At 41.3% G+C, this 20,189-nt stretch overlaps 1 protein-coding gene across 3 annotated transcripts in view; it reads right to left on the reverse strand.

The window, feature by feature from the left end:
• DOK5 (docking protein 5) overlaps positions 1–20,189 on the reverse strand; it is a 301,770-nt gene that overhangs the window by 87,919 nt on the left and 193,662 nt on the right. Inside the window, exon 1 of one of the 3 annotated variants that reach the window (XM_073236416.1) lies at positions 5,200–5,429. The exons of the other annotated variants lie outside the window; for them this stretch is intronic. Within the exon in view, the coding sequence (XP_073092517.1) occupies positions 5,200–5,319 (120 nt within the window). The 5' untranslated portion in view covers positions 5,320–5,429. Of the gene's footprint in view, positions 1–5,199; positions 5,430–20,189 lie in introns of those variants that run through there. 3 annotated transcript variants of the gene reach the window in all.

A 20,189-nucleotide genomic window follows, 5' to 3' on the forward strand; every position in this document is an offset into this window, starting at 1 on the left:
ACACAAAGAAAATGGGAGTTTTTCCACTAGACACCACTTGGAACCTCGTCCCCAGTAGTGATACATGGGGACAGGGGCTCCTCTTTCTTCTTCGTTACATTCTCGGCCAAGAAGCAGCTGGATAGGGAGCGTGTTGAATATCCCAAGTGCCTGGAATGGCATTCTCTCTCTGGTTCATTATGAAATGAAGCGAAGCTGGCAATTTCTTTCTCCTATAGTATCAACTTATCCCCAGGTGTCCTATCTTTTGTAGATTTTACTCAAACTCACCCAAAACTTAAAAGCTTCCCTGCTTTATAAGCCAGGGTTTACTGCAGTTACAGTCTTCTTGGAGCTTTGTAGATCTACAATGAGAACCGAAGTTGACTCAGACTCCCTGCATGCAAATTTTAAGACCCAACGTAATATTTTCCCATACCATGAGCAAGCATGGAGACCCTGACATAGAAATCCGTAATACAATTTCATAGCCTTCATAATGGTAGACCACAAATTTGGCTCTAAGCAAGTAACACAGTACTAACTTGGTAAGTCATGAGTCACATTCCCCATAAGATAAAACCAAACCAATTACTGGGGCAAGTCACAACTATCCTTTAAACTAAGTCCAGAGAGAAATGCATCCTCAGGGTCTTCATAACAGAAGGGGTTGCAGTTCAGTCATCTTCCTTTAGGGCAATTTGGCAAGATGTTTCTCCAAGATGTGCATATCCTTTGAACCAGCAATTCCAGGAATTCAGCTTACCCCTATACTCTTATATGTGTGAAATAATGGGTGTACAAGCAAAATAGGTATAATAGCAAAAGACTGGAAACGACTAGAATGTCCATTATTAGGAAACTGGGGAAACAGAATGAGAACTCCATGAAAGACTGTGCATTATTAAGGAGACTGAGTTCATTCTGCATCTATCAAAGTGAACCAGTGTCCATGAAAGAATGTTAAGTGAGAAAGTGAAATGAATACCCAGGAGAAATGAAAGCACACATCCACACAAAAACTTGTACACCAATGTTCGTCACAACATCATTTACAATGATCCAAAGGTAGAAACACCCTGAATGTCCACCAACTGAGGAACAGATAACCAAAGGTGGTACATCCGTAAAATGGAATATTATTCAGCCATAAAAAGGAATGAAGTCTCAATACATGTTGCAATATGGATGAACCTTGGAAACATGACACTAAGTAAAAGAAGCCAGGCACAAAAGGTCACACAGTGCATGGCTCCACTTCTATGAAACATCCAAATGGGAAAATCCATAGAAACAGAAAGTATATTTAGTGGTTGTGAGGGATTAAGGGGAGGGGGAAATTGGGACTGACTGCTAATGGGCAGGAGATTTCTTTATGAAATGATGAAAATGTTCTAAACTTGGATTGTGGTGATGGTTACACAGCCCTGTGAATATGCTAAAAATGACTGAATTGTACACTTTTAAAAGGTTGAAGATTATAGTATGTGAATTATATCTTACTAAAGCTGCTATAAAAAAAATAAGTACTACCCTTATAGACTTGGAGGGAGGCAAAATTAAAAAAAAATAAAACGTAGAATGCCTGGCACATAGAGTGCCAGCAAGAAAAAGATCACCTTGGGCATTTACTGATGGCCAGTCAGTCCCCTGACTGGCACCATGTTCCTAAACTCTTACAACAGTTTTATGATAGAGAAGAAATATTATATTACCATTTTAGAGCTGAGAAATTGAGATTTAAAATTTTTAAGTTGAATTAAAGAGTCATTCTGATACAAGAACCCTATTCTTGTCTACTAGACTATGCTACTCACTAAAGCATTCAATCTCTTTTAGTCTTGTTTTAACTATGTCTCCAGACTTGAACGCCCAAAGGCCTTCTTCGTGTAGCTCTCAGGAGGCTAAATGGTAGCTAAAAATTCGGACTTGTCATTAGAATGCTATCTCTGCAAACAGTTTTACTGTGAATAAGAAACCATGAAATTCAAACTGTGTATGCACCCTTTGGTTGAACCCTGTTTAGGGGTCCAGAATTATGAGGGAAGATCTGTTCAAAGATGCAAAGATGCTTCAGTAAGACAGAGAGCTATCATTTCTATTATGCTGTCAACCCAGGGCTGGCGGATTCTCACCTCTCTCCTGCTATTTCTATTTCTTCTTTAAAATATGCATGTCTTAATTGTTTTTACTATGTAAGTAAAATAATGCTCATTTAAAACAATCAACAATAGGGAAGTGTATAAAATAGAAAATGGAAGACTTCCTGCCCCTCCTCTCCATTGCCGGTGCTGGAGGCTGCCACTGGGAACAGTTCCAGAAAGCTGCCTCCCAATCATCATTCTCTTTTTATTTGATGGTAACAAAATCCAGGCTCTGTGTCACCGGACAGGCTCTATTTCCTAAGTTTCTAGGTGAAATCAGGTGACTGAATACTGGGCAAGGAGATAGAAGAAGTTTTGTGTGGGTTTTCCAAGAAGGCTTCTTATGGGAGGGGATAAAATAATTTTGTACTTCGACCTTTCCTCATTTTTCTGGCCTGTTGGAGACGTGATGCCTGGAGCTCTGGCAGCCCTCTTGAACCAGGGGGCAGCCATTAGGTGGGAAGCCACATGCTAGCATGGTGGAGCAGACCCAAAGGAGAAACGTGGCTTCCTGACGACCATGGAACTGCCATACCAACTTTGACTTCTTTCTCATGAAAGGAAACTAAACTTCAGCCTTAGTGAGCTGCTATGATTCTGAGTTTTCAGGTATATGGAGCCAAACCGCAATCAAATAATGACGCCACTCTATCTTTGTATTTAGATGTAAACATGTGTGTACTTTTTTTAATAAAGAGGATGACACCAACTATAATTTTCCACTTGAAAACAAATCAAAGGCACTTTCCATTTCAATGTGCACAGTCCTAACTTTTCCTTTTTAATGGAGGAAACGCTTTCCATTGAAGATGTACCGTGGTTGATGTATTTTAAAGCCTCAAATTGTTTTCCTGCATCTCTTTGCCACTGTTTTTCTTTTAACGCTCTTTCTGGAAAAAATATATATATATATATTTCTACTCACTTCCACCTTCCCATGGCACTGAGTTTTATCTTGTTCTTAGGGAAGCAACTTTGTTTTCCAGCTTCCACTTTGGGAAACTAACAGAAAAGCTCTTGGGGGTTAGCATCCCTCCCAGAGGGCACTGGGGCACATACCATCTAACAGCGCCAGCGTGAGAGGTCTGGCTCTTGGATTTGAATTCAGCTGCGGATGCCCTGACAACATGCGGCTCTGTGAAAGGAAGAGAACTAAGGGCTGTGTCCTAGGAACAACCAGGTAATTGCAAGTGTAAAGAGACTTCATGGAGGCACCCTTGAAATGTATCTTCGTCAAGCCGCAAAACAGTTATTCACTGTAGGAGAAAAACATGAAACAAAATACATTTTAAAGCCACCATTCCCAGACAGAGGACAAATTCGGAACCTCAGTTCCTAAAGTTTGCCACACAAGTTAGAATTGCAATTTATAAGTAAAATACGTCTTAGATAGCATTCGAAGACCAAATCCGTTTTCAGGCAAGTGGCTCAAGCTTTCAATTTTAGAGAGAAATATTAACGAAAGAAATTCAGTCCAACAATTTATTTCAGCATCCTTATCAGACCTAAACAGGAACCACAACTATTTTTTTTAACTACTTCACAGTAAAATAAAAGACTAGGCAAACTGTCCCTTAATAAACTGATAAACAAAATCTTGTTATTTCATGGACATTACCCATTTGTGACAAGTAATTGATTTTAAAACACCTCTACCTCTGGATAAGAAACCGCATTTGCCTTTCACATCAGTGTTCAGGAAGAAAGAAAGGAAAAAAGGCTACTTTCTAATAACAGACAGTTGTACTGATTTCTCTGGGACTTCAGACATAGCCATGTGTTCGAAGAGATATCTATTATTGCAAGATGGAGTTGCTCCAGGTATTTCTGAAAAAACACAGTCTAATTTAATTATGTGGCTCGAGGAGGCATCCAGTAATTGGACATCTTTTCTTGTGTTCCAAGGTTTTTTTTTTTAACCACGACTACTTGGTTTCTGCCAAATACTCACTTGGTTTATAATCAAACCACGAGTCCCCAGCAAAGACAGTTCATTCCTAAGAAGGCGATCATTATTTCTAAACTTCTTAACACCTGAGTTGTCAGCCCCTACGTTTTCTTTCCCTTTCCACCCCTGGCAGCCAGCTCTGGATCAAAGAGAACAAATACATGTCTTTCCTGGATATTCACCAGTTAGAGCTCCATGAATCCTGGCGCCAGACTGTTGGTGGCCCAGCTTTGGGGCCTCACCCTTCACAATGCAGAGAAAGGACACCCCCAGACTGAAAGTGTTCTTTAGACAGCCACTCACTATGCAATATTATCAACAGAAGAAGGAGAAACTGTCAGGTTGGCAATTCTGAAATCTGACCTCACGGAACCTCAAAGAGAGGAATGTGGGAAATGGTTAAAAAGTCTTGGTTTGCTTTCGTGCAGTCTTCTCGGCTCAAGATCAGAGAAGAGTGGGCTTCAACTGGGAGAAGCAGCCAAATTTAAAGAACAAAACTGAGTGAGGGAGAGCCAGCAAAGCAGAAAGAAAACTGTGTCATCTGTGGCTGGAAATTGAGGTAAAAAAAATCACAAACTCATGCACACACACTTGAAATAAAAAAGTGACTTGTTTCTTAAGTGTTTGGCCCCAAGTCTGCAGGCAAATCTTCAAAACAAACTGAATCACCAAAAGGACTTGAGTACAGCCCTCTGTACTTCTAACAAACCCTCTGAAATTTCGGTAAAGATGAAAAGGTTTGCATAAATTCTTATATCTAATTATTGTCTAATAACTATAATAATAGTTTTTCAGTTGTAAAAATAGGCACCACAACTTTTAACAGGTTTAATTTCAAATGCACAGTAACAGTCAGTATTTAATGAGCACCTCAACTCTGGACTTCCACCTAAATGCGGCCTCTTTAACCCTTCCAACTAGGGCATTACGATCACCGTCCCCACTTCATAAGTGAAGAAACTCCCAAGAGGTTAAGCAACAGGCTTTGACATCTTGAAACCAGAGGTCCCTCTAGATTTTTCCAAATTCCCTCTCACCTCGCACAAAGATATCCCACCATCATGATAAGCCCTGAAAAAATAAAAAGTAATAAATAAAAGAAATAAAAGTCACAAAAATACGTGTTACCTGCTCTTTGGGGTATTGTTGTGACTGTTTTTCTTTTATTCCTTGCACAAATATGTTCAAAGGAGGCACACTTGAAAATGAAGTGAGAATTTTAATGCTTGAGTCCAAAAGAGACTTCATTTTGGTCCACGGGGTGAAATGCCAGCAGTCCCTGTCTCATTCCTCTGCACCCCGGGGGGGAACTGGATGACTAATGTCAAGGTCTCCAGCCAACGAGGACAGCAGGATTCTACCTTCTCCTGCCTGAGTTCCTCAGCCAGTCTCCCACCCTTGAGGAAACGCCTCCTTTCAGGGCAAGGACACTCATCTTCAGGCCCCTATAAATAACCCAGGCATTTAGAGAAGTGGGACTTGGAATGTCTAACATGTGAGCAGAGAAGAGCTCTGCTGCTCTCCCCCCGCCACTGACCATTACCCGCAGGAACGTCCTCGACCAATGATCTTCTCCAAAGGGCTGTCCTCTGGCTAAATACAAATCATAACCGAATGTCACAAATCGAAAGCTCTAAAGGGAAGAAAACCCAACCACTTTCGTTCTCTTTTAAAGGTTTGATTTTTTAATCTGATAGAGATAAATTTGAGCTACGAGCTCAAGAGCACACTAATTATCTTAATGAAAATTAGTTATTAAGAAAGATCAAATGAGATAGCGGAGGGGAAATAGCAAAACCCCAAGAAATGATATGTGTTGTAAATTTGCTGTAAAGGTCACAGAGACCAGACTCTGAAACCCTGCCCTCCTTCTACTACTGTGACCTACTGCAAACAGTTCTGCCTCAGTTCTGCCCAGTGAATAACAAAGAAAGTACAACCGACGCCTTCAGCGCTACTGCACAGCATAATTACAGGCCCAGATGGCCTACGACAGTGCAGTTCAGTGTCAGTCACTGTAACAGGTGTTCCTAAAAGGAGTTTATTCGAGGAGAAGATGTGATCAGAAAAGTAAAGTTTGGGGTTTCTGGGAGCCTCAGAGGTTTCAGAGGGCAAGTTCTGTTCATTTTCACTGCATCCTAATGAGGACATTTATCAGCAAACATGTGCTTATTTAGGTTAGCAAGTGGACAGATAGATCTCTAAAAATTAAGTTACAAAGGGAGAAAAGCCCTAAACTGCATCTTTCCTGCATCCAAGCTGCCCCTTGGCCCCCTCCTGCTTGCGTCCATGCCTCTTCCAGCTCTACAGTGCTGGACTTCCCTTTCATGACCTCTTCTCTCTCCCAGCCAGCCTCACAGTAACATATTTTCAAATTCTTAAATTAATAAAAGACACTGAATGATTATTATAGAACAAAAACCATGCATCTTGACACATGTTGTATTTAAAAGGGAAGGCATGGCTTTGAAGAAAGGCGATGATATGAGGAATTTTTGAGCCCAAGAGACAGTTTGTAACAGAATTGCTTCTGCGAAAAAAAACTGTTTTAAATTCAGTGTTAATGAATAAATGCAAAATGTTAAAGACTTAATTGCTGGTTTCAAAGTGGGTTCCCTCTTCCTTTGTGAATTCTTTGGGGGCAGGAACTAAATCTAACTTCTGTATCTCTCCCAGTCTAGCAAAAATCTCCATCATTAGCATTGCAATGCAGTGATATAAGAAGAAATATATACTGGGGCTTTGTCTCTGTTTCCTGAGAGGTAGAGGTGTGAGGAGCATCTTCTGTGCCTCATAATAAGCCCCTTCCAACCGTACGGCACCTGAGTTTTGGCTAGTGGGGTGACTCCTGGTGGGCCCCAAGACAGCTACAGGATAGGAGCTGCCTGACAAAGCGACCAAGCATGTGATTAGACAGCTGGGATTTCTGCCCCATCCCCTGACCTCCAGGGAGAGGGGCTGGAGAGCAAGTTAATCACCAAAGACCATGATTCAGTCAATCACGCCCAAGTAATGGCACCTCCACAGAAACACTAATGGGGTCCAAAGAGCTTCCGAGTTTGTGAATGCATCCACGTGCAGGAGGGCAGTGTACCCCAACTCCAGGGGAAAGAAGCTCCTGAACTCAGGACCCTTCTGAGTCCAATAATAGGAGGAGTTTTCCTGAGTTCTGCTAGCTGTTTTAGCAAGTTATCAAACCTGAGGGTCAGAGAAGCCCCCAGTTTGTAGCCAGGTTGGACAGAAGTGTGGGTAATACTAGGGACGCACTATTTGTGTCTGGCATCTGAAGTGGGGGGCAGTGTTGTGGGTGAGTCCTCACCCTGTGGGGTCGGCACTAACGCAGAATTGAACTGCACCGTAGGATACCAGTTGGTGTCTGGAGTTGGAGAATTGGTTGTTATGAAAACCCCACACACATGTGGTGTCAGAAGCATCCTGTGAATGGACACTGACCACAGCAGTAAGCGCCGATCTGTAACCGAGTGAGCGAGTGAATGCTCACCTATGCTAATTTTTTCACCACTTACTGATAGTCCAGGTCTTGGGTCCATGTAAAGTACACGTCTGGGTCAACTTTTCTGAGCTGGCTTCCCATCTCTCTCACTAGGAGAGACCTGAGTTTTTTGGAAGAATAAAGCTGTTAGCACAGGATGTCAGAAGGGGAAGATAGATCTCTACCTGATCCAAAGAAGACACCCAAATGTCCCTAAAGTTAGAGTGTTTCTGAAGGGTTAAATTTTTTTCCTCTTTCCCTTAAGTGTTCCATCAGCTGCTATACAAGCCCCTTTAAAAAAAGCCAAGCTACAGATGCATATATACATCCTGTCTCCCACGAGGCAATCATCTAAAGAACACTGCTCAGTTCTTTATATACTGAATCAGAATCCTAATTTGAATAAAATCAACCCCCACATCATATTCAAATCTTGGGGTTTTTTTTCTTAGAGTAATTAAATATGTATCTGTAGCTGACAATGGGCTTTTCACATGCATATTTAAATATAGCTCCTCTTCTCACTTTAACAGGGTCATATAACCACTTCTGCTCACTTAAGGAATTGCATACAGGGAGACGGGTGTGTGGAGCGGGGTGCTGAGACACTGTCCGTCTCCAGCCTAAGGGTGCATGACACACTGCCAGGGAACGTTGTACTAACATACACACCTTTCTTTTTGTTCCTCATCCACTTTAAGAGTCAGAAGTAACTAGAACTAGGAAGAGAAGAATCATGTCAGGGATTGCTGTCAGTTAATGCATTACCCAATTACTGCAGCATCCCGGAATTGCATAAAAGCAGACCCGAGACATTTATGCCACCACCTGACAAAACTGGATGGTTGCCAGCGATCTGATTTCTCTGTATTACCAGCACACATTTCTGGGTAACTAGAATCTCCCCAGGAGGTACACAACCAATCAAGGCATGCTCTCCTTGACAGAACCATGCCTCTTTTTATTGGCAACCAATATAAGAAATGATTTGTCTACTTGGTAAATCAATTACTTTCTGAGATGGATTAATTGAAAGAGGCTATAAGCACAAAACTCTACAAATTTGCATCTGAAGTGACATTAGTAGGACACTCCCCATTTTAAGATCTCAAAGTAAGTTAGTATTTAATACCAATAAGATTTATTATGGTACCAAAAAAAAGTGCCCCCAAAGGTGTCCACATCCTAATGTCCAGAACCTGTGAAGATCTTGCCTTACATGGCAGAAGATACTCCACACAGATGTGATAAAACTTTAACATGGGGAATTTTTTTCAATGAAGATAAGCATTTGTAATAATAAAAAACACTGACATTTATTTGTACCACAGTTTAGACAAAATAAAAATGATACAACTTAATATGAATTCTGTTTGATCTTACCCATTCATATGGCACTTCTGGCCTGCTATCAATACAGTAATTAGGAGGGGAAACACAGTGACACGTAGTGACTGTAACGCAGAATGTGGTATGTGAGTACAATATTATTGGCTGTGCTTGATGACACTTCATTTTTTCAATCGAAATGTAACAGATATCCACTATTATATGGGTTTCCAGTGCACAACAGAGAGATTCAACAATTACATATATTACTAAATGTTCACCATGATAAGTGCAGTTACCATCTGTGAACATGAAAAGATATTACAATATTATTGACTATACTCCCTATACTGTACTTTCAGCCCCAGGACTAATTTACTTTATCATTGGAAGGTTGTACCTCTTTATCCCCTTCACCTATTTTGCCCAAGTATGAGGAAATTATCCTGCATTAAGTAGGTGGACACTGTGTAACCACACACGTCTTGGCAAGAGACAGCAAGAGGCCAAGTTAGAAGAAGGCGATGTGAGGATGGACATAGGCTGGAGTGATGGGCCTGGGAGGCTGAGGGACAGCGCCGTGGGTCAGGGAGTGCAAGCAGCCGCCAGCCGGAAAAGGCAAGACAGCAGTTTTCCTTAAAGCCTCCAGAAGAAATTCAGCCCTGACGACACCTTGATGCCAGCTCCGTAAAGCTCAAAGCAGATCCCTGACTTCCCAAACTGTAGATAAGAGTGTTCATTTAAGCTTGTGAAAATCTGTTACACCAGCAACCAGCAATAGGAAAGTAATATGTGTATCATTAAATTTTTAGGTACAATTTCAGAGAAACATTTTTGGAATTCATTTCCAATTTTGAAAACTGAATTGCTATGTAACTCATGATTTTGAATATTGAACCAAAATGATTGCAACTTAACACAATTCCGCCCAATTCTTAAACATGTATATATGTTTATTTCTCACTTGTTCAAGTAGAACACACTCATTTACTCATTCATCTAATATTTTTTTCACGTATTCAATAGCCTTTAATGGAAGTCCAATTTTGAGCCCAGGTAGGTTAGAAAGGTAAAAATGAAAATTTCAACTCCTACTTTCCAATTGCTCCCAGTCTAATATAGGAGAAACACGTGTCAACAATTTCAGTATCGTGGCATAAATAATTTAATGGAAACAAGATATGCTATAAAGTATAAAGAAGATCTCTCCATGTGAATATATATATTTCATTCTCTATCTCCTTCATTCTTTTCAAAACTCTGTAGGATTCTACAGTATGCATAATTAATAGTTATTTGGCCCTCTATTAATGGATATATATGTTGTGTTAAATGTATACCACTACAAGCCATGATGCAGCAGTCATTCTATTTGTTTATGCATACATGTTTCCATCTAGATAAGTACATGAAATATCTTGCACAACACTGTATATAGGATATTGTTTACATAAAAGAACACATACCAATATTTCTAGGGATATGCATATGTATGCAAATGCCTAGAAACCACCTGTAATTACATTAGACAAACTGATAGCAATGGTTACTCCTGGTAGGGAATTAAAAGCAGGATGATATTGTCAAAGGACCCTAGCTTTGCATTTATTTGTAATGTTTTAACTTCCTGCAGTGAGAATGCACTGTGTATTACTCATGCAAAGTTAATAACAAAGTATTACAGCGACACATGTTCCTAAATCAGAGTGAGAGGCATCAGATGGGGAGAAACTGAGGAAGAGTTAGCCAGGATGGGTGATCAAGGCATGGGGCTTCAAGGGAAGAGAAGAAAAAGTCAGAAGAGACAGAAAAGGTTGGACCAGTGATTCATCCAGTCCAGGACTGTGGGCCCAACAAAGACTCCAAACAACATTTAGTAGAAAGAGCAAGGTCACTGTCTCTCTGAAAGGTTAGATGGTGGCTGGCTTTCCCTAAAACATGCCTACAGCATGCCTAAAACTGTCATGCACCAACCCAGTCCCCTGCTAAACCATTCATTTTCCCTTCCACAAAAAACACTCTTTTCGAGGTTCAGTACCCTCCTACTTCTGGAACATTGAGATTTAACAAACTGGGAAGGAATGTTCTAGGGGCCCGGTCCTTGTACACCTGCTCATCATAGTATCCTGGGTACATGTTCTTGGCTCAGAGACGGCAACTAGTAAGCATTTTTTAAATGAATCAAGTCTAGGCTTCCTGTATCACACAGTACTAACAGTTCCATTAACTCAAACTGCATTTTCTGTCAGTTTTTTTTTCTTTACAGGTGACAGAGAAAAGAGAAGAAACACAATCTGACCTTGAATATGGAATGGTGTCCGGAGTTATTATAAGTTCATAAAACTCCCATGATCCCCACAGAACTCTGTTCGAGGTTTGACATTCAGCTCTTCCTCAGGTTACTTAAAAACTGGACTCAGTAGAAACAGGTAATGGTACCAATTAGATTTCCACTTGATCAGTGGTGATTTTCCACAAGGTTAAAAGATTCAGACTTAAGAGGAGCAAAGTCATTTATGAAATCAGTCATAACTGACCCATATCTCTGAGCCTAATGTCAGGTCCAAAGAACGTGAAGATAAGATACGCTGTTTGTTATGTACTGAATTGTGTCCCCTTCAAAAGCCTCCATCCCCAAGGTAACTTATTTGGAGACAAGGCCTTTAGGAGGTGACTGAAGCTAAAGGAGGTCATAATCCGAAAGGACTGATGTCCTTATAAAAGGAGGAAGAGACAGCAGCAGCTTCTCTCTCCCCAGGAGCACAGAGGAAAGGCCACGTAGGGACACGGTGACAAAGAAGCTGTCTACATGCAAGGGACGAGACGCCTCACCAGACAGCAGTCGTCTGGCACCCTGATCTCAGACTTCCAGCCTCCAGAACTGTGAGAAAATGAATTTCTGTTGTTTAAGCCACGCAGTCTTTAGTCAGCTGTTAGGGAAGCCTGGGCAGACTAATACATACACACACATACCCACACACACAACAGAAAGACAGGGAGCAAGGGAGGAAAGAAGGGAGAAGAGAGAACATTTCATAGTTCAACTCCCTACAATTCCATATCTGAACACTTCCCTCAAACCACTGAGCATCAGCAGAGATAAGGTGTGACATGATTTCCTTGAACTGTCCCCAGAGGCTCAGACAGGAACCTAGTGTTACACGCTCCCTCTAACATTAGTTTTATGGGACCTCAAGCCCCAAAGAGACACCATTTTCATTTATTTCTTGATAAGCCTTTCTCCTATTGCTCTTCCCTGATTGCCTTTCTGTAGCCCAAAAGAAAAAAGAAAGAAAAGCAAACTCCTCTTACACAGCCAGAGTGAAGCAGGGGTCAGTAAGCAACCCTCATATATTTTAAAATAACGAAGTTCTTCAGCCAAGGGAAGGAGAATATTTAATACCTTGTTAAGCTTTGAATTTTTAAAACATACCTGAACTGAAGTTAGTAAGAGGTCTACTGCCATTTCTGGAATCCTTGGAATTCCTCTTCTGTCTGAAAACCAGAGTATATAACCATGGGCTCCTAGAAACGCTTGACATCTTTTGACAAGTGGAAAAGGCAAATTCTCACGCTCAGTACGGTACTGAATAAGGAAGACTTTGCAGAATTATTCAGAATAATGAAAGAGGAGAAGAATGTCGAGTTGGCATCTGTCAAGCTGGAAGATGTGACTTCCTCAGGGGAAAAGTTTCTTCTGCATCTCCGAGAGGAGCCCTGTATTCAAGGCATGTGTCTGTTAACTGGAGCAGTCATGGTGTAGGAGGCGCCAAAGCCTCTCTCAAGTAATCAGAATCCAAAATCACTATGGACTTCTCAGTTCTTCCCTTGAATTGTGCCCTGAAAGGCACACTGAATGCAAAAAACTTGGGGTAGCTACTGAAGCCTTTCAGAATAAGGAATCAGAGCCTCAGAACTCCAGATGGGGGAGTCATTCCAACGTCACCCACACCACACAAGCCAGGCCCTCTGAGAACCTGTCTTACCTACTTAAAGCCTTTACCAAGAAGAGTTCCCAGCCTTTTCTTCTGCTGTATCTAAAATGTAATTAACTCCCAGTATCGAGAAAAAATTTTCATATTTATTCATGATTATTCTCCTTAAAAAGAGTCCAATTTCTTCTTTCACTATTCTCTAGAAGTTAAGGATAATTAGTCAACATCAACTATTTAAATTCCCTTTGTATATTTGAAAGCTCTTAATTAGCCAACCCACAGCCCACTCTTCCAACTTTAATAATCTCAGTGTCTTTTATTTTCCTTTGAAAGTCTTATTCTCTGGCCTTTTGAATGACTTTCAACCTCTCCATAGTTTGTTGAATGAATAAACGAAATGAATGATCAGTAGTGGCAAAATGGCAGCCTACAACTGGACGAAGAGATTTTTTTTCTTTCTACACAGAGCATTTAAAAAAATAAATAAATGAACCAATAGCTTAGAGTCAAATTTCACACAAAACAGAATTTCTATTTTGCTATTAAAAATGGAAGAACTGACAAAGCGGATCCCCAGGCTGGACATGAGTGGCTGCCTCACTGAGACAGGGCAGGGCTATTTTACCACCATCCTTACTCAGCCTTCTTCATCATTTATGTTGTCAGCTCGCTCCAAGGGCATTTAAGTTTTTGAGTCTTTGGAATAATGTCTTCAACAACCATGGCTCATTTTTTTTGAGCCCCTGTTATGTGTCCGTCATCTAGAATTAATATTTACCAATCATCTACCATCTGTCAATCATACATTAATTCCTATAATTCTTAGAGAAGCCCTATTGGCTAGGTATCATGGGTATTCCCATTTTACAGAACTGAGGTTATGTAACTCGATTAGAAAGTGAAGTGGCAGACGTAGGATCTGAACATACATTTCCAAAACCAAAGCATGTATTTCTTCTACACTGAGCCATTTCTCCAGCTAGGAGTGCGGTGTTTGCCAATGATACGGATGTGAATGGGTCAGATTCACAAGGTCAGTCAGTAACAGAAAGGTCATGATGAACAATGAAAAGAGCGGTTTAGTTAAGCCCCATGGTAGTTTATTAGTATACAGCTAGTTAAGTAGTGGTAAGAACTGCTATTAGATTTCCAATACCTGGAGGTCACTCTTGACTACAGTTGATGACCAGTTTTGAGATTTGAGACAAAGGAATTCAATTCAACTAACTTCTCTACTCTTTACTTTATCAAATGGAGTATATGACTTCTGTATTCCTCCAGAAATTACATATACTTATGAACATTTCCTAGGAGGCGGAGTCTTTGCTTGTTTAGCTTGTTATTTCATTCAGTTTTACTCAACGTAAGCACCAGCCTATTATAAAGAGTTAACTTAACATCTTGCTTAAGAATAAAAGTTTTGCTATGGAACAGACCATGTCCACTCTTTATCCATCAAGGACTAGTTACTTATAATCTCTAAGCTTCAGTTTCCTCATGTGCAAAATAGGGATATTGTTGCAAGTATCATTAACTATGTGGTTGTGGTAAGGATTAAATAATGAATTTAATGCCTCTGGCACTGTTCCTGGTAGGCAGCATATAGTCAGTAACAGCGCAGTAAACCACTGTCAGTACTATTTTACTCATTAGGAGCTGCATTCCGCTGAATGGAACAGAAGCCCAGTTATGTAGACCCAAGATGCTGCCCAGCCTTTAGCAGTGTCCTGTTACACTAAACAAAAGGATAAGAGACAACTTGCCAGCAGACTCTCTCCTCATAAAAGGGTTTTACCAAAAGCCCCATCGGGGAACCGCACCCACCGGGGGACCGCGCCCATGCTGAAAAGCTGAGAAATGCAGCTATTTTAGTTGGAAAGGCCATGACCCCAAACAAACCAGCTATTTGTCGGTAAATCCAAAAAGAAAAGAGACCTCCATTTGATGTCCAGCAGAATCTACAAAACAAATGTACAGCATGGGCTTGTCATGAAGAAATGGATGAAACTTCTGAAACGTGCTAGCACTCCACAAATGTTCATTCTTGTTCTCTCTCCTTCCTACGTCCCTTTATGTCCCTCTTCTTCCCTTAGAGTCCAGCTGCCCGATGCTCTTAGGATCACCGTCCCCAGGACCACACTATAGTAACTACACAGCGACTGAGGCCAAAATCTATACATTACTGAAATGGAGCTTATCCTTCACAGCAAATTTGTTTTAAAGAAAAGGAGGGATGTATTTTTTGAAACAGTGAAGCAGATTGTAGAACTTCAATATGAAAGAATATGGTTAAAATTGCCACACTTACCAAACCTACTTTCATACCCTCACTGACCCAAAGGTGACGGATCAGTGGGTCTACATTAAACCACTGGCTGTTGTTACCAGTGTTAAATAAACAGTGCATAAATGGCAGAATCAACTTCCCAAATTGACCCAAACACTGATGATTTAGACAATTCATATTTTTTACAAACTCTGATTGTCAGTGAGACCCTTTTGCATTTCTGCTAATCACCATTAAACTTCCTGACAGTCTGAGTATAACTCTCCCATTACAGTATTCAGGGGACCAGCAGAAACCATTAAATGTTGCATTACAGTTGGCTGTTTCTCCTTGGGGATGAAAAATCTTGTTCTTCCTTCATTCTCAGAATAAGTACAATTTGCAGAAAGAAAAGTTTAAGGGAACAGAGAAGAAAAGAAAGGAGACAGACTTCTCTGAGTGTTCCTAGGTGAGTCCACTCACTATTCAGGAGTCTAGTGGATTTTGGCTGTTTGTGGCACTTGGTCTCTATTCATTCCCCCTGGCACACAGCACACGGAGTTCCCTCTGAGAGGCCATCTCTGTTCTGCTGGCATGTTTAGTAAGGCAGACCCACCCTCAGGTTCAAGAGAGCAACCGGATTAGTCTAAGCCAACTCACCTACCCCATTGGAGCCACGTGATTGGTTCAATGCTAGACATAGGGTCTAATTCTGGCCAGTGAGAGCCAGTCTCAGAAATGTTCCTTCAACTGTTAAGGAAGAGAAGATACTCTCTCTCCCACTGGATAAGAATATGAAAGGATATGAGCTTTGAAGTCATCTTGCAACCTCAAGAAAAAGAAGAGCCTGTCAAGAGAGACTCAGTTCCTGTCATGGTCACCTGACCTATGACAAGCCATCCTTCTAGCTAGTGCATTCCTGGCTATTGAATTTTATGTGCCAATCCCTTCTTTACAGAAGATTTTCTGCCATTTGCATCATAACTGATAAACACTCCAGCTACAAAGCTTTACCCAGGGTTGGTTAGCAGTTGATAAGCCCAAGACAAAGGCTGTGAAATTCACCAGGGAACAATGGATAACCCACTAGCCTATTGGAAAAATGTAATAAATAATTGTTTTTAGTGTTATCAGCTACCTGCCACTTTTTCTGCTCTACCTGCTTTGTCTTCATCTTCCAGTAAAGCCAGAGGAAACCATTGGTTTGGTGAGTGTGAGCGAGTTAGGTTGCTTCACCTCCCTATACCAAAACTTCCAGTTAGCAAAGCAAAATCAACAAGTCTTTTTTTTTATTAAGCACCTACTATGTTCCAGGCACTACAGTATTCTACTTATCAGTATTAGTACAGCTGTTGTGGAGAGTCACCTCTGTTGTCATCTCACTTTAAAGATGGGGAAACCTGAGCCCCCAGGAGTTAGACCATTCATGCAAGGTCACAGAGCTAGGAAGAGGTCTACACAGCGCTCAGACCAGAGCGGGCTCTCCCACCCTCCCAAGGGATGCTACTTATAGCCAAAAGGTCACAGAAGGCTTCACGACAAAGTACATGAACCTGTTTAGCTTAGCACCGGGCACACAGAGAATACCCAGTAAGTGCTAGCTATACTGTTATTGGTGGCATCTGGGGGCTGTGATTAGCCTCAGATACAAATGCTATTCTGTATTGTCACATTGAGTGCAAGAGGCAGACGGTATTGATCAAGCCAGCCTTGCGGAGCCCTCCGGCTCATTCCCATTCTAACAGGCTGCTCTGTCAACTCCAGGAGCCCAGAAGTGAAATCAAGTGAATCTGTAGACAGGTGTGCTCCCAATGGCCAACCAGGGAAAGTAATTCTGGCCCAGCGATTTCACAAAGCCAGGCAGCCTTCCAATCCAGCACAACCCGGGGCAATGTGAGTGAGCGCCAGCAACGCAGTGGGTGGGGGGGTAACTTAGATTCCAGCATATCCAGAGGGAGGGATGTTCCATCTCAGACTTGACAAAGGGATCCTATGCTGAATCCATTTTGAAAACCCACACAATATTTCTCTCAGTGTTCCAACAGAATTGCCCATTTTTTCCAACTGGATCATTACAATAAAGTGATTTTCTGAGTATATATCTCTGGCTGTGTTTTTAAAGAGATTAGCAATAAAACACCTCTCTTCACCATGACGAGAAATTTAACATGCAAGGGCTTGTTCTCTCTTTAATTCTAATAAGAAGCTAAAAATTGTACAGGTACAAAGTAGTTTAAAATAGTGTGTTTTAAACATGTTGTGTTATTTCACATACGTGTATTTTAGGCTTCAGGACACAGTGTGACTCTTAATTGCTGAGCATTTGTGGACAGGGTGACAGCCCCTTCCATGGTCTGCCAATCAAGGAAGGGAGGAAAGAACCTACAGCAAAGAAGAAATAGCTTTGTTTCTAAGACATGTTTGGTGAGCACACAAAGGATGCAAATAAAAGACAGATGCACCCCTATGTTTATCGCTGCACTATTTACAATAGCCAAGACATGGAAGCAACCTAAATGTCCATCAGTAGATGAATGGATAAAGAAGATGTGGTACATATACACAATGGAATATTATTCAGCCATAAGAAGAAAACAAATCCTACCATTTACAACAACATGGATGGAGCTAGAGGGTATTAGGCTCAGTGAAATAAGCCAGGCGGAGAAAGCTAAGTGCCAAATGATTTCACTCATATGTGGAGTATAAAAACAAAGAAAAACTGAAGGAACAAAACAGCAGCAGACTCACAGAACCCAAGAATGGACCAACAGTTACCAAAGGGAAAGGGACTGGGGAGGATGGGTGGGAAGGGAGGGATAAGGGAGGGAAAAAGAAAGGGGGCCTTACGATTAGCATGTATAATGTGGGGTGGGGGGCACGGGGAGGGCTGTGCAACACAGAGGAGACAAGTAGTGATTCTACAGCATCTTACTACACTGATGGACAGTGACTGTAATAGGGTGTGTTGGGGGGACTTGGTGAAGGGGGGAGCCTAGTAAACATAATGTACTTCATGTAATTGTAGATTAAAGATAACAAAATCAACTAACTAATTAATTAATTAATTTGAAAAAAAGGAAATGTACATTGGTATTTTAAAGCATCGGTACTCTTGTCTGAAAGCTTCCAGTGGGCATTTGTACGTTTCAGCATACCTGGACGGTTTTTACTGGATTAGCCCCAGGCAGCATTTACTTCTGGGGAGGGGGAGGTAAGGGCCTGGGTGAGCTGGCATGCAGTCTGTCCCGCAATGAGATGTCTCTCTGAGCAAAGCTATGGTCTTTACCGCACGAATTTGTAGCTTACAGAAGTGAAATAAAGAGAATGGAAAGGAGGGGGAACGTGCTAGTCAGAACAAATGATCTTGTCACCGCCTTACTTTAAACCCATTCATTTGTTCATGCTTTGCAAGTGTGAAAGACAAATAAGATGAGTGCTTACCAGAACAGTGGATAGCTCTCCAGATTAAAACCCACCGATGGCCTCCCCTCATATACAGAAATATGTCAAAGTCGTTCTCAGAGCCTGTAAACCCCTCAGGATCTAGCTCTCGTACAGCTCTCCAGAAACAACTCCGAGCACTTCCTCCCCACTGCCCCACCCACCTCCCCGCTCCCACCCTTCCCTCCAGATGTGCTGAGCTACCTGTCCCCATGTGGGTCATGCTCTGTTATGTATCTTTAGGCATTCACCCCTACGATTCCCTCTGCCTTATAACGGTCATTTCCAAAACAGTGTGCAGGGAAGTGAAGTAAACAAATATTAAAACTTATATTTACTTATGTGTATCTCTGGAACAAATAGGAAAATAAAGCTTACTACAACATGATACTGTATATACTGATGGATAGTAGAGCGCAGGTATCATGAATAATTAAATATAAAGTATTAAGAATTACTTTTTTTAACTGAACAAACTATGTGATCAAAAATATTGAAGCCTAGGGGTCTAAAACACCCTCCATATCTTATAATCCCAACTCGACCCAAATTTCCCTGGATAAGCCCTCTTTAGGACACACTTCGCTAAGCCATCCTTGACCCTCCAAAGCTGGACTGGATGTATCCACCGTGACCTTCTGCTTCCATTCTTGTCTGTTAGCCTTCGGTTCTCATCGCAACAGCTAGTGATAGTTTAACCATATCACTTCCTATTGAAACCCTTCCACTGATTCTCAGCATATTTAGAATTCATCCACACTGCTCACCAGGAACCCCACAATCCCATGAGATCTGCCCTATGCAGCCCTCCAACTTCACGTTGCTGTCCCCTTTGTGCTCTGGACTCTGGCCCTACTGGCCTCGGTGATCTGTGCTTAATGACCTCAGGAAACTCATTCTTGCCCAAGGCTCTTTGCCCGGTTAGACCTTCTAAATAGAAGGGTTCGCCCCAAATCTTTGCATGGCTGGGTCCTTCTTGTCCCAAGGGCTCACCTTTCTCCGGCCACTCAGTCTAAAGCAGACACTCAGTCACTCTAGACATCTGCTGTCCAATACGGTAGCCATCCGCCACACGTAGCTGTTGAGGCCTTGACATTTGGCTAGAGCAAAATGAAATGTGCTATAATAAATAAAATGCCACATTTTGAAGACTTAGTAGAACAAAGAATGTAAAATGTCTCTTAAGGAACATTTATATCTATTATATATTAAGAGGCTAACATTTTGGGTATATTAGATGAAATGAAATATCTTATTAAAGTTAATTTCACTTGTTTCACTTTGCTTTTTTAATGTGCCTTCTAGAAAACTTAAAATGCCGTATGTGACTGACACGGGTAGCTCAGATTATATTTCTACTGGACAGTGTAGCTCTAGAACATATTTTTTTAAATTTCTACGTAAGTCTAGTTCAACCAACCATTTTAATTTATCTGCCATCTGTTCTCCACCCCAGCCCCCTAGGATCACTTTAAAGGCAGAGACTTCGTCTGTCTTGTTCCCACTGTACCATCAATGCCATCCAAGCTCCCAGCACATGGTAAAGACTCAACAAGTATCTGTGAAATGAATGAATGATTTTATAGCACCTTTAATACTAAGCTAATGTTTACTGGGCACTTAGATGCATTATAAAAATAAAGTCGATGTC

The sequence above is a fragment of the Manis javanica genome, chromosome 5 (genome assembly GCF_040802235.1).
Source record: "Manis javanica isolate MJ-LG chromosome 5, MJ_LKY, whole genome shotgun sequence".
Lineage (NCBI taxonomy): Eukaryota > Metazoa > Chordata > Mammalia > Pholidota > Manidae > Manis > Manis javanica.